The following is a 12,500-nucleotide window of genomic DNA, read 5'->3' as shown; positions in this document are numbered from 1 at the left end:
GTAAGATATGGAAGAACCAGGGTACAGTACAGAGTACGAAGTGCATCTTTATCAAGGAATTGTTTCACTTTGTTCAAAACTGCGAGGCTTCTAGAAATTTTGGTTTTTATGTGTCTGACGTGGGGTTTCCATGAAATTTTGTTATCAATTATAACTCCCAAAAATTTGTTTTCACTCACATTATCAATTGGTACACCTTCAATGATAATTGGTAATTCTATATTATATTTTAAATTACCAAAAAACATTGCTTTAGTTTTATTTATATTTAATGATAATTTATTTATGTCCATCCATTTTTTTATTAATTGTAGCTCCCTGTTTACGGTCATTACAAGATCAGTATAATCATCGCTACTGAAAAATATGTTGGTGTCATCTGCGAACAGTATGAGTTTAAGTACTTGAGAAACATCAAAAATATCATTTATGTATACATTGAAAAGTTTTGGTCCCAACACTGACCCTTGGGGAACACCACATGTAATACCAAGTTTCTCTGAATGGTAATGCCCTATGCTAACATATTGTTCCCGACCCGTTAGGTAACTTTTTAACCAGTTACCAGCTTTCCCTCGAATACCATATCTTTCCAATTTATCCAGTAAAATTGAGTGATTGATTGTGTCGAAGGCCTTTTTGAGATCAACAAAAATACCAACTGCATATTTATTTTTATCCAGTGTATCAGTAATTTCTTCTACTGCCTCAATTATCGCCATTGAAGTGGTTCTTTGCGTTCTGAAACCATACTGACCAACATTTATTATTTGATGTTTTTCAAGGAATTTTTCTAATCTTGAATTAAAAAGTTTTTCTAGAACTTTTGAGAATTGAGGCAGTAGAGAAATAGGCCTATAATTGGTAAAACTGTGTTTGTCATTACTTTTATATAGTGGTATTACTTTCGCAATTTTCATTTTTTTTTGGAAAACAACCGGACTGAAATGATAAATTACAGATATATGTTAAGGGACTAGCAATATTCAGAATAACCTGTTTAACTACAGACATATTTATGTCATGATAATCCATTGAAGACTTACTTTTACATTTTAATGTGATATTTATTACTTCTTGCTCATTTGTAGCTGAAAGGAACAGTGAAAAGGGATTTGATTTTATATTACTGATATTTTCATTTTTATGACACGGGATGTCCGCTGCTAGTTCTGGGCCAACATTTATGAAGAATTTATTGAACCCATCGACAATATTACTCATGTTGTGATTTTCACCATTTGCATCAGTAAAATATTCAGGATATGATGTTCCAGAAGATCCTTGTTTAATTAAGTTGTTTAACACATCCCAAGTTCCTTTTATATTGTTTTTATTTTCATATAATCTTCTTCTATAATAAAGTTGTTTGCTCGTTCTTATAATATCAGTCAATTTATTTCTATATGCTTTATATCTTTGTTCCACTTCTTTTGTTTTTACTTTGATAAACTGTTTATACAGATTGTTTTTCTTTTTGCAAGCATTAATAATTCCTTTTGTGAGCCAAGGACTTTTTATCTTTTTTTTCTTTGTCATGTGTTCGTTTACAGGACAATGTTTATTGTACCACATAGTAAAAATATCTAGAAAATTATCATAAGCCTTGTCCACATCTGACTCTTCATACACCGAACTCCAATCTTGTTGTGCTAAATCGAAATTGAAGGCATGAATTGCTTCTTCATTTATTGTTCGCTTTGCTATCATGATCTTGGTATCTATTTTTTTTAAATCACAGTCACACAAAGTAAAAACTGGTAAGTGGTCAGTTATATCACAGACAAGCAGGCCACTATTAATTTGGAAATCCATGACATTAGTAAAAATATTGTCAATAATAGTGGCGCTATGTGATGTTATTCTGCTTGGCTTTGTTATTGTTGGATATAGTGATAAGCTGTACATTGTGTCAGTAAAGTCATCAGTGGCTTTTAACCTTGTTGGATTTAGCAATCAATGTTAAAATCACCACAGATAAATAGTAATTTTTGGTTCACCGAAGCAAACGTTTTTTCTATCCATTCATTAAAAGTGTCAATACTTGAACTGGGTGTCCGATATATGCAACTTATTATAACATTTCTCTTTTTTTCATTCATAATCTCAATAGTCAAACATTCCAAAATTCCATCAATAGCCATAGACATAGTTGTTACAACATTATATTTTATAGAGTTATGAACATATATAGCAACCCCGCCGCCCGCCTTATTTAATCTATTCATGTATTTTAAATCATATCCATTCAAACAAAAATCTATTCCTTTATCGACATTGAACCAAGTTTCAGTGATGGCTATAATACTAAAGGCGCGAGAAAATTGTTGCAAATAGTCCTTAATGAAATCAAAATTAGAGTACATACTTCTGCTGTTAAAGTGAATTAATGAGAGCTTCCCGTCTAGGTTAATTTCTTTTTCATATTGTTCCTGAGTGAAATAATTACAATTTTTAACAAAAGAAGAGAGAAAGTTACTTTCAGAATCTATTTCTGGATCTATTATATTATGCTCCTTATATTCACAATCTAGATCAATTACTTTCTGTTGAAGAACTAATTTCAACGTGTCCATGTCATTTCCTGGTGTAATTGATACATTGGTGTCAGTTATACTTGTCCAGATCCTCCATGTTCCTCACTATCAGTACTTTTGCCTCTTCTGGTGTCCCGTTTAGCTTAATGAAAATCTTACAGTTTGTTACCCATGTATGTTGTATTTTACCGTTCTTCTTCAGTTGCCTTGCCTTCCTCGCGATGTCTGCGTTTTTTCGTGTCAGATGCTCATTAATGAAAACGTCCGTGCCTTTCAGTTTGCGTCCTTGTTTCAGCAGTGCGACCTTGTTCTTCCGATTGACAAATCTCATAACGACGGCCGGCGGTCTGTCACTCCTCCTGGGCAGTGAGTGACATGCTTCTATGTGCTCCAGGTCCATCTCTATCCCCTTGCTTTGGAGGAAGGACGCCACCTGTTGCTCCACCGAGCGGGTCTCCTCGTCGCTGGGCTCCCCGACGTTCCCGGCCACCGCGCGCGCGTACGAGCGCGGCTTGATTTTAATACCGCTGATGACCACGTCGTTCGTACGGGTGTACTGCTCCAGCTCATCCACCCGCCGCTCGAGATCCATGATCCGTCTGTCCTTCTCGGCATTTTGGAGGTGTAGCTGTTTTACCTCCTCCAGAAGCCCCAGAAGCAGCTCCTGCTGTGCCCTGACTGCGGCCACGTCTCCGCACAGCGCTCCGAGGGAGGTTTTAATGTCCTCAACCTCCTCTGGTGTTGGGCCTTTCTTGGGTGGCATACTGAAGCGAGAGCACGAGGCGGCCACCACGAAGGACCCGGAAGCGGAATTTCTGATGATGGCGCCTGGCTAGGCCTGCTGGCTGATGGTGGAGCCTGGCTGTGGCCTGCTGGCTGATGGTGGAGCCTGGCTGGGTCTGCTGGCTGTGGCCTGCTGGCTGATGGTGGAGCCTGGCTGTGGCCTACTGGCTGATGGTGGAGCCTGGCTGTGGCCTGCTGGCTGATGGTGGAGCCTGGCTGTGGCCTGCTGAGCCTGGCTGTGGCCTGCTGGCTGATGGTGGAGCCTGGCTGTGGCCTGCTGGCTGATGGTGGAGCCTGGCTGGGTCTGCTGGCTGATGGTGGAGCCTGGCTGTGGCCTGCTGGCTGATGGTGGAGCCTGGCTGTGGCCTGCTGAGCCTGGCTGTGGCCTGCTGGCCAATGTAATACATTGGTGACTGATGATTTTTAAAGTCATTCATTTTAAAAAGTAGTAAGATTTTTTTCTAATCAGAGGAAATGATTTTTTCTTTCTTGCTCATTCTGTTTGAGAATTCATTTGTGGAAAAACTCGCACTGGCTGACACAGCTAATCCATCACCATGAACATTACCACGTTTTGCTTCATGGTCATTGTGTGCTCTGCTTTTGGGAGGCATTTTTGGAGACATGTGGAACTGGAGAAGCATCTAGGTGTTAGGTTTCTTCATATAAATGTCTGGTGCAATTAAACCCCCATTAGGACTGTGTCAAACAAGGAAACAAGAAAGAAGTGTGGTAAGAAGAGGCGTGTCCCCAGCTGAACAGGAATCATGCACTAGCATTTATGTGATGTCCCCTAGATTATAATCATTTCTCATAATCATATCCATTATCATTTTTAGGGAACAAAAGCCAACGATGTAAGAAGGCAATATGAGTGTTGTGTGTTTCTAATATCACAGCAATCTTGAACACTCTTGCTTAGCTAGGACAACAACATGAAAAGCTGTCATCCTTACAAAAATGATCCACAGTAACTAGTGGTGGGAAAAACATTTAACAATATAAACCTGCTGTTAAGGTATATACAATAGCTGTCAGAACTGTCACAATATCCTTTTGTAAAAGCCTGCAGTTAAGACTGCTTATTCGACTCTCCAAGGGGAGCTGTCCCCACATCCACACACTGCTGTAATCAAACAAGGGAATGGTTATTGCTACTTGTTTTAAGTTGAGTGAGCATGTGTCTAGTGTAGATGTCAATTTTATTGATCATATAAGTGGCAGTGAAGTCATTAATCATTCAGAGGCTGCCACTCACAGGTTCACCTCCTGAGCTACTCCCAAAGTGCCCTGGTAACTGGCAGGTCTACACCTAAGATCAAAGCAGGTTAAATGGTTGCTCCTGTGCAGCTTATAGTATCTATGGTGAAATAATGACACACAGAGGGGCTCTGTGCACATCTGTATAGATTCTGTGAAGAATCCACCCGATGTCGTTAGCCATTTTTGGGTCCAAACTCTTCGGTTTCCAAACTCAAACAAACACTGTCATTTAGAAACTGCTCAAATTGTTTCATCTTCAATAAAAATAATCACTGTGGCTGCTTTTTTCCCCAGGTGTTACAAAAAAGTTTAAAATCATGGCATCCACGAAAAAGATGATTTAGGGTTTAACAGTCTTAGAAGTCAGCAGGAAGCTAGCTCACTAGCTGTCTTCTAAAGATGAAATAACATGTTTTGACTGAGGGATTCTTAAAAAATTAAAATGACAGCTCTGCTATCACTCTGGACATAAATGAAGGCAGAAAACTAAACAGCAGGTTGTAGGGTTGAAGTTGGGCTAGCTGTCATAACATGAGGTGGCTACCTACAGAGCTATAGTTAGCATAATATAAACACATTAGCAGAGCAAGATGAATGCTAACTTGTGAGGGTTCCCGATGAGCAGAGACAAATGCAATCATATCTGAGCGAACAGACACTGAAAACCAAACATTTGTCAAGAGAACATATGCTGGTAGATTGTTTCAATGACTCTATGGAAAAATACCTGGCCCTAAGTTTCAAGTACCTTAGCTAGCCTCAAAGTGTTCAAGTTTTAAATATGTGGTGTCTGACAAACCGCAAGCCAGTGGACTGTAGGTATGTTATAAGGATTTAAAATAAATGTTTTTATTAAAATAAACCAATATATTTAACAATTGAACAGACTTAGAAGTCAGCAGGAAATTAGCCTTGCAAGTTTCCTTCTTGTCAACAAGATAACACCCTTAACGAAAGCAATAGGAAGTTGAACACAGAAGCAGCGTTAGTACGTCATCATTTAACAAACACAGAGACAATGTGTGACCTGGGAGAAAATAACATTCCCCTTTCTACATATGAAAGGTAATGTATGAAGAGCCTGTGTTATATTTAAACAAGAAAAAAATGGAACAAAGTATTAATATAGTAATATTTTGTCGATCCATCAATTTTCTTCAACACTGATAACACATGTACTCCGATACCATAATGCAGTTATTAAATAAATAATTATTCGAGCTTTTTGTTTTTGATAGCCATTTGTTTTCTTCAATTGCACAGACAATATAGATAATTCAGGTGCTGCAAATAAATTGCTGTATCGCAATGCCATCATTATTATCTGTTTCAGGAGTCCCTTGAAAAAGAGGTTTTTAATCTCAATGGGACTTTTCCTGGTTAAATAAAGGTTAATAATAATTGTGGGCAATGTAACACAACGGTATTATACTATACTGAAGTTACTTTATCATTCCCACCTCTAGTTCTATAGAATACTTCACACAGGCTGAAACAAAGCAAGTTTTATCTAATTCTAAATTCTGCAGCACTCGCAACTGGGAAACAAACAGTGCGCTCAAGAAAACTCTGCTCACTATCCCAAACACTCATATTAATAAGCACAAAGGATTAAAGTTATCTGGCAATCTTTCAACAAAGAACAGTGAAGAAACAAGACTTTTCCTTTGAACTAAATTCCACATGAAAAACTTTACTTTGTTCCAAGTGTCTTTGTTTCTGTTTGCACGCAAAAAAACTACAGGCCATTCAATGTCAAATTCCAGCATGGGGTGAGCCTGCTCAAAATTGTTAAAGATACACACAACGGTCCCAATTTATTCTGCCGGGCTGTGCTACAATAAGTCGGGGCTCAGCGTGAAGATAAGTGTGCAGGGAAGTTTATGAGCTGGGTTCAGATAAAATGGGATAAAACCTGCATTCATAACACACACACACACACACACACACGACAGATATATAGACACGATAACATGGTCTTTTTCAGGCACACACATGCACACATACACAAATCATCATCACCCTGATACACTGCCAGCCCTCCCTTGTGTACACTTCTGTCCTATTCTTCTGCTGCTTAAGAAACAGAACAAAACCCCATGATGCCCATTCTACCATTTAATCCCCTCTCCTTTAACAATAGGTCTGGTCAGGCTAACGGAAGCGTAAGGAGCCCCTGCGTGTTTTATCAAAGTCTAACAACAGAACAACATAGCCCACAAGTGAAGGTCTATGGCTCCTATTCATATCTTTCTCTAGAGTGGAATCACTGGCCTCTGTTTCAGTGATAAGAAATGAAGCATTATGGTCAGTTATGCAGCTCGTGCACATGCACTCTAAATGTGATGGTTAGAGTCGAAGAAGCGTGGAGTGATTGAGGGATACTGCTTAAGGGAAGACCGGTCCCTGTGTGCTTTCTGAGATAAGTGCTTGACCCTTTATGTATGGCAAAGCAAGCTGAAGCAATATGTGAAAAAAGCAAGTCATGCACTGTATGCGGTCTGAACAAATAATGAGGAGCTGTGCTGATGAAAATGCAGGAGGGAAAAAATTCCCAACAGAAATTTGATTTGTCTCACTAGAATATGCGCTAAGTATGCCACCATCTCTGTGTGGTTTTTGCACAGTCCCTATCTATTATTGCATCTTAGTTTTTCTTGCCTCGCTCTCCCTCGCTCCTCTTTTCTTTCCCTGCACACCGATTTGCATGTTTTTGAATATCAAGCAAAAAGCACAGTTGGAAATAGCTTACTGACATCTTCTTTAAGAACAAAGAAGACTGAAAGCAGTGGTCGATCAGTTGTGAAGACACGCTGAACGGTGTTCTGTGTAACCTCCTATGCTGACTAATTACGACACTATGGCTTCATTTAAAAAAGAAAACAGAAAATAAGAAAACAATAATCCACCTCACAGCTCATTAAAATCAATCCTTATAAAATGAATTATGCAGTCCATTATACAGTATATGTAAGCATGCACAAAAGCCCTGTGGCTTATTGACTAAACTGAAGCAGGAGAACTCAGTGTGAGTTTAACATTTGTAAGTGAAAAGGAGATTTTATTTAACATCTTTTGCTAATTCTTTCCCATGTTTTTGTCCATCTGCTTTGACAAGATTCTTTCTTTTGCTTGCTCATGAAAACACCCATGTGTATTTCATTTGATTCTCTCCCTTAAACATGGCTATGAAGATATCCCTTACACGTTTCCCAGTCCATATCATACAATTCGACTTCAGGTCTTTAGGCCTGCTAATCTTTTATACACCTTATTCTCAGCAAGAGCCTCAAGTGAGTTAGACATCCACATTAACCTACATCAACAACCGCCAGGCAAATATGTTAACACACACACAGGAGCATCATTTCCAACGTTATTGATCCCCATTTGTGCACTCACACATCCACTGGTTTTACCCTGCAATTAATTATTCTGAAATAACACATGTTTGCCCATGATCCCATCTATCAGCACTGGGCTCAGGCATGCACGCACTTATTCTACAACATATAAATGACATCTCTCTCCCACATAACCGCAGCTGAGGCAGACCACACATCAAGCTGTCGTGCACTGTGCAACAGAGTCTATGTTATGCGGATCAAATTAATAATGCAGTTTTAAGGTTTGCATCATCCATAGCCTGAGGGAGTCATATGATATGGTTAGGCAGGGTGATCATGAAGCATGCTGTGGATTGCTTGTGTGCTGAGGCACAATTGTGCAGATACAAACATGACTACAGCTGTGTCCCAATTCCTTACTGCATGCTAAAGCTATGTAGTGCTGATGCACTTGTCTGTCTGTCCACTAAAAATAACTTCAAATGTGTACTGGCAGGCATCAATCAGTTTGATACTTTGGAATATTAATGCCACTTCACAAAGCAAATGTGTTTTCCTGAATATTTTGTACTGTACTGTTTTTCACGTTCAACATCTCCCTCAAGCCGTCTCACTAATTTCATTCAGCCTTTTCCAACAATAATTAGTTTAATTTCCATTTTGCATGTGGATTTTGTATTACTTGCATTGCATTAAAGTTTTTAGAGATAAAAAAAGATAAAACAGAACACACAAATGAAATTAAAGCTGGTATATAGGCAGGTGCAGAATTTCTATCATTAAAAACGACTGTGTGTACCGGTAATGTGAATTTAAAAACAAAACATAACAGCGCTTGCCAAAAGGTAAATTAACAATATATTTGCTTCTGCATGGAAATGAACTCCTGCTAGTTAGAAGAGGTTTGTTTCAAGAGACTTATGAGGGGAAAAAAAAAACCTTAGAAACAATAGAAATCAAAGAATATCATAGGCCTGAGATATTTCTATGCTAACACTGCTAAAACGTTTCCCAGTAGACTGACAGAGATGGAAGAAACTGCTTTGAGAAACTAGGCTAGCAACTATAAAACATCACTCGAAAGCCATCCCTCAGGAATGCACTCAGTTGGTCTAAACATTGACATCTATTGTGGATAGTATACTAGGAAATTGCCTGCAGCACAGTGCATGGAAAGCAAAGGTGTATAGAAAGAGTTTCATAATTAAAAAAGTAAATAACCACACACTACAGCTCCTTTGAGATCCTCGTTAGAGGCAGTAAGAGTTCAACATTTGCACCAGACCAAGTGTGTGGTTTTTCATCTCATATAAACCAATAAATAGTTCTTTGTAATTAAAAGATTTAAGTGAGGCTTCTTTTGGAACAAACACATCATGATAGAAGTGATTTGCCCCCTATGAGAAATTTGCACAAGTCCAACTCTGGTAAATATTCTGGTAATCCCAGGCATAAGCAGCTACTTGTAGGTTGTGTTATGTTCAGTACTTATCCAGCATGATAGTGTTGTAAAAAGCAATACTGCAACACTATAACCTCAATCTACAAACAACTGAAGCGCCTACTTACTTCAAATCCCTATATTCCTAGTGGATCACAGCATTCACAAACACATACAGTACTTACCCATGTACAGAGAGTTACATACACTCCTCGTACACTCACTTCCCCACGTACAAGTTAAAAGTATAGGGACTAACTTGTTACAATAAGTCATCAGTTACTCGTTTACATGCTTGTTTGTTGAGTTCCAAACATGTGCTGCCAGTGACGTTGAGTGAATCTCCACAATCATAACATGGCTGAAGGGTGTTTCTCCCACTTTTTCTTTACCTTTTAAAAATTTCATTCACTGGTCATTATAAATGCGGATAAACAGGATAAATAGCTACTAAAGTCTGTCACACTGAAATATCAGTCGGCAGTAATGTTAAAAAAGCAAAACATGCATTCATCCAGCCATCCTCTTATCCTTATCAGGGTCACAGGGAGGCTGGAGCCTATCCCAAGTACCAAAAAGGTGGGGTACACCCTGGAGAGATCGCCAGTCTGTCGCAGGGCAAACACAGTGAGGCAGACAACCATCCGCACTCACATTCACACATATGTTTAATTTAGATTCACCACACCTACACCACCCACAAAACAGTCAAAAGAAACTCTCTCTGTATTGTACTGTTCTGTTTTATAACTGATTATAATTGTCAGTTCTTTTACACTGACAACACTTAAAATATCACCTATAAAACATTTCAGGAAAGTAAATACATCTATCCAGTTGACAAGGCTGAGGTTGATCAGACTGCAGCTTGTGTCCAGATGGCTACTCTGACCCCATGGCTCTCCTCTTCTGACCCATTTCCATTATTGTAATAAGCCATAAATACCTTTAATGTACTCACTCAGAATACACACAGATTTGCATGTATATATCCAGCAGGCACACTTATGCTCACTTTTTTTACACATTGCTTCTATCAAGAATAGCTGCTTAGAAGAATAACCAAAAGTGCAAGACAACAAAACGCCAGTAGATCTGGAACACCGGTCGTCACGGCAAAGCTACGAGAGCGTCTCTCAGCATGGGCCCGAAAAAAGTTCTGTCAGCCGAGGAAGGAGACGATATTAAGAAGTCGCTGGAGTTTATGACAGAGGAGATTTCTACTGTCAAACTGCAGCAGAAAGCCATCCTGGACCTGGTCGAGGAAGTTAAGGCTCTCTGCATCCAGAACGCCGAGAAGGATCGGCGGCTGGCGTACCTGGAGAACAGAGTGGCGGATTTGGAGCAGTACACCCGGATGAACGATGTTATCATCACGGGGCTTCGCATCAAACCCCGGTCATACGCCCGGGCGGTCGCCACTGACAATGTAGGAGGGCCAGGAGAGGAAGATGTCAACTCCACGGAGCATCAAGTGGTTACCTTTCTACGGTCCAAAGGTGTGGAAGTGGATTATAACAACATTGAGGCTTGCCACCCTCTACCCCGAAAAAATGACAGTAACAAACCAGCCATCATTGTGAGATTTGCAAACAGAAAACAGAAAACAGCACTGTTAAAACAAGGAAGGAAACTGAAAGGATCCGATGTCTTCATGAACGAACATCTGATAAAAAGAAATGCGGACATTGCCAGGAAAGCACGTTACTTGAAGAAACAGGGAAAAATTCAAAATACATGGACCACCAACTGCAAAGTATTCATTAAACTCAATGGAACACCGGAACAAGCCAAAGTGTTGGTCATCAGAAATATGGAAGAGCTGGACAAATACTGAGGTCAACTTACTCTGGAGGTATGAATACACATGTGACGTGACACACAACACAACACATGGCACAGTCCAAAAGAACTTCATCTGCATCCGGCAACAATATCAACATGACTCATTGGAATTCTCTTTATGATAATCTGGAACTGAGAACATTTCGATACACAGACCATAATGTTCTAGACTTAGAAAAGGATATAGACCCGGAAAATAATTTCTTCTACAACATCAGCTGTAACTGCTGCTACTTCACTGATGAACAGTTTAAGCACACCATCAACACGGAAAATAAATTATCAATAATCCATTTTAATAGCAGAAGTCTGTATGCCAACTTCAACAATATAAAGGAATATCTAAATGAGTTGACAAATCCATTTGGAATTATTGCCATTTCTGAAACATGGATCAATGCGGAGAAAGGAATGGACTTTGGACTGGAGGGATATGAAGTGAATTTTGTAAATAGAAGGAACAAGAGTGGAGGGGGAGTAGCTGTGTATGTGGATAAAAACCTAAACTACAAGGTGGTAGAAAGTATGACAACTGTAATTGATAATTTACTAGAATGTATAACAATTGAAATTTATAAGGAAAAAGAAAAAAATGTAATAATTAGCTGTATATATAGAACACCTGGCTCTAGTATTCAAGTATTTAATGACTTCATAGAGGAAATATTCTCTAAAACAAATCAAAAAGTTATGTTTATCTGTGGTGATTTTAATATTGACCTGTTGAATCCAAAAAAGCATAAAATGACCGACGAATTCCTAAACACTATGTACAGTTTGAGTTTACATCCTAAAATAACCAGGCCTAGCAGAATTACACCACATTGTGCCACCTTACTTGACAATATTTTCACTAACAATATGGAAAACAACATTGTGAGCGGAATATTAATTAATGACATCAGTGATCACCTACCAGTTTTTGCAGTTTATGACACTAATTATAAGAAAAATCAGCATGAAGAACAACTGAGATACAGACGTGTAAGGACAGAAGAAACTATGACTGCATTTAAGAACGATCTATTAAATCAGGACTGGGACAAGGTGTACAAAGAAGCTGATATTGATATTGCATATGGCATATTTTTAAGAATATTCATGGAGTTGTACGATAAAAACTGTCCAACAATAAAATACAACAGAAAGCACAAATATTCAGATAGACCATGGCTCACTAAGGGTTTACAAAATGCATGTAAAAAGAAAAATACACTCTATAGGGAATACCTAAAACAAAGAACAAAAGAAGCTGAAAATAAATATAAAAAATACAAAAATAAG

General features: G+C 38.8%; 1 protein-coding gene and 1 long non-coding RNA gene across 8 annotated transcripts in view; one reads left to right on the top strand and one right to left on the bottom strand.

The window, feature by feature from the left end:
- ldlrad3 (low density lipoprotein receptor class A domain containing 3) overlaps positions 1-12,500 on the bottom strand; it is a 101,177-nt gene that overhangs the window by 19,356 nt on the left and 69,321 nt on the right. Inside the window, exon 5 of one of the 5 annotated variants that reach the window (XM_080870908.1) lies at positions 3,169-3,706. The exons of the other annotated variants lie outside the window; for them this stretch is intronic. Within the exon in view, the coding sequence (XP_080727034.1) occupies positions 3,171-3,706 (536 nt within the window). The 3' untranslated portion in view covers positions 3,169-3,170. Of the gene's footprint in view, positions 1-3,168; positions 3,707-12,500 lie in introns of those variants that run through there. 5 annotated transcript variants of the gene reach the window in all.
- LOC308389494 overlaps positions 1-12,500 on the top strand; it is a 49,305-nt gene that overhangs the window by 5,025 nt on the left and 31,780 nt on the right. The gene's annotated exons all lie outside the window — the stretch shown is intronic.

The sequence above is a fragment of the Rhamphochromis sp. 'chilingali' genome, assembly GCF_963969265.1.
Source record: "Rhamphochromis sp. 'chilingali' genome assembly, chromosome: 2".
Taxonomy (NCBI): domain Eukaryota; kingdom Metazoa; phylum Chordata; class Actinopteri; order Cichliformes; family Cichlidae; genus Rhamphochromis; species Rhamphochromis sp. 'chilingali'.
The sequence above is the reverse complement of the archived record's forward strand: the minus strand, read 5'-3'. Positions and strand labels throughout refer to the sequence as shown.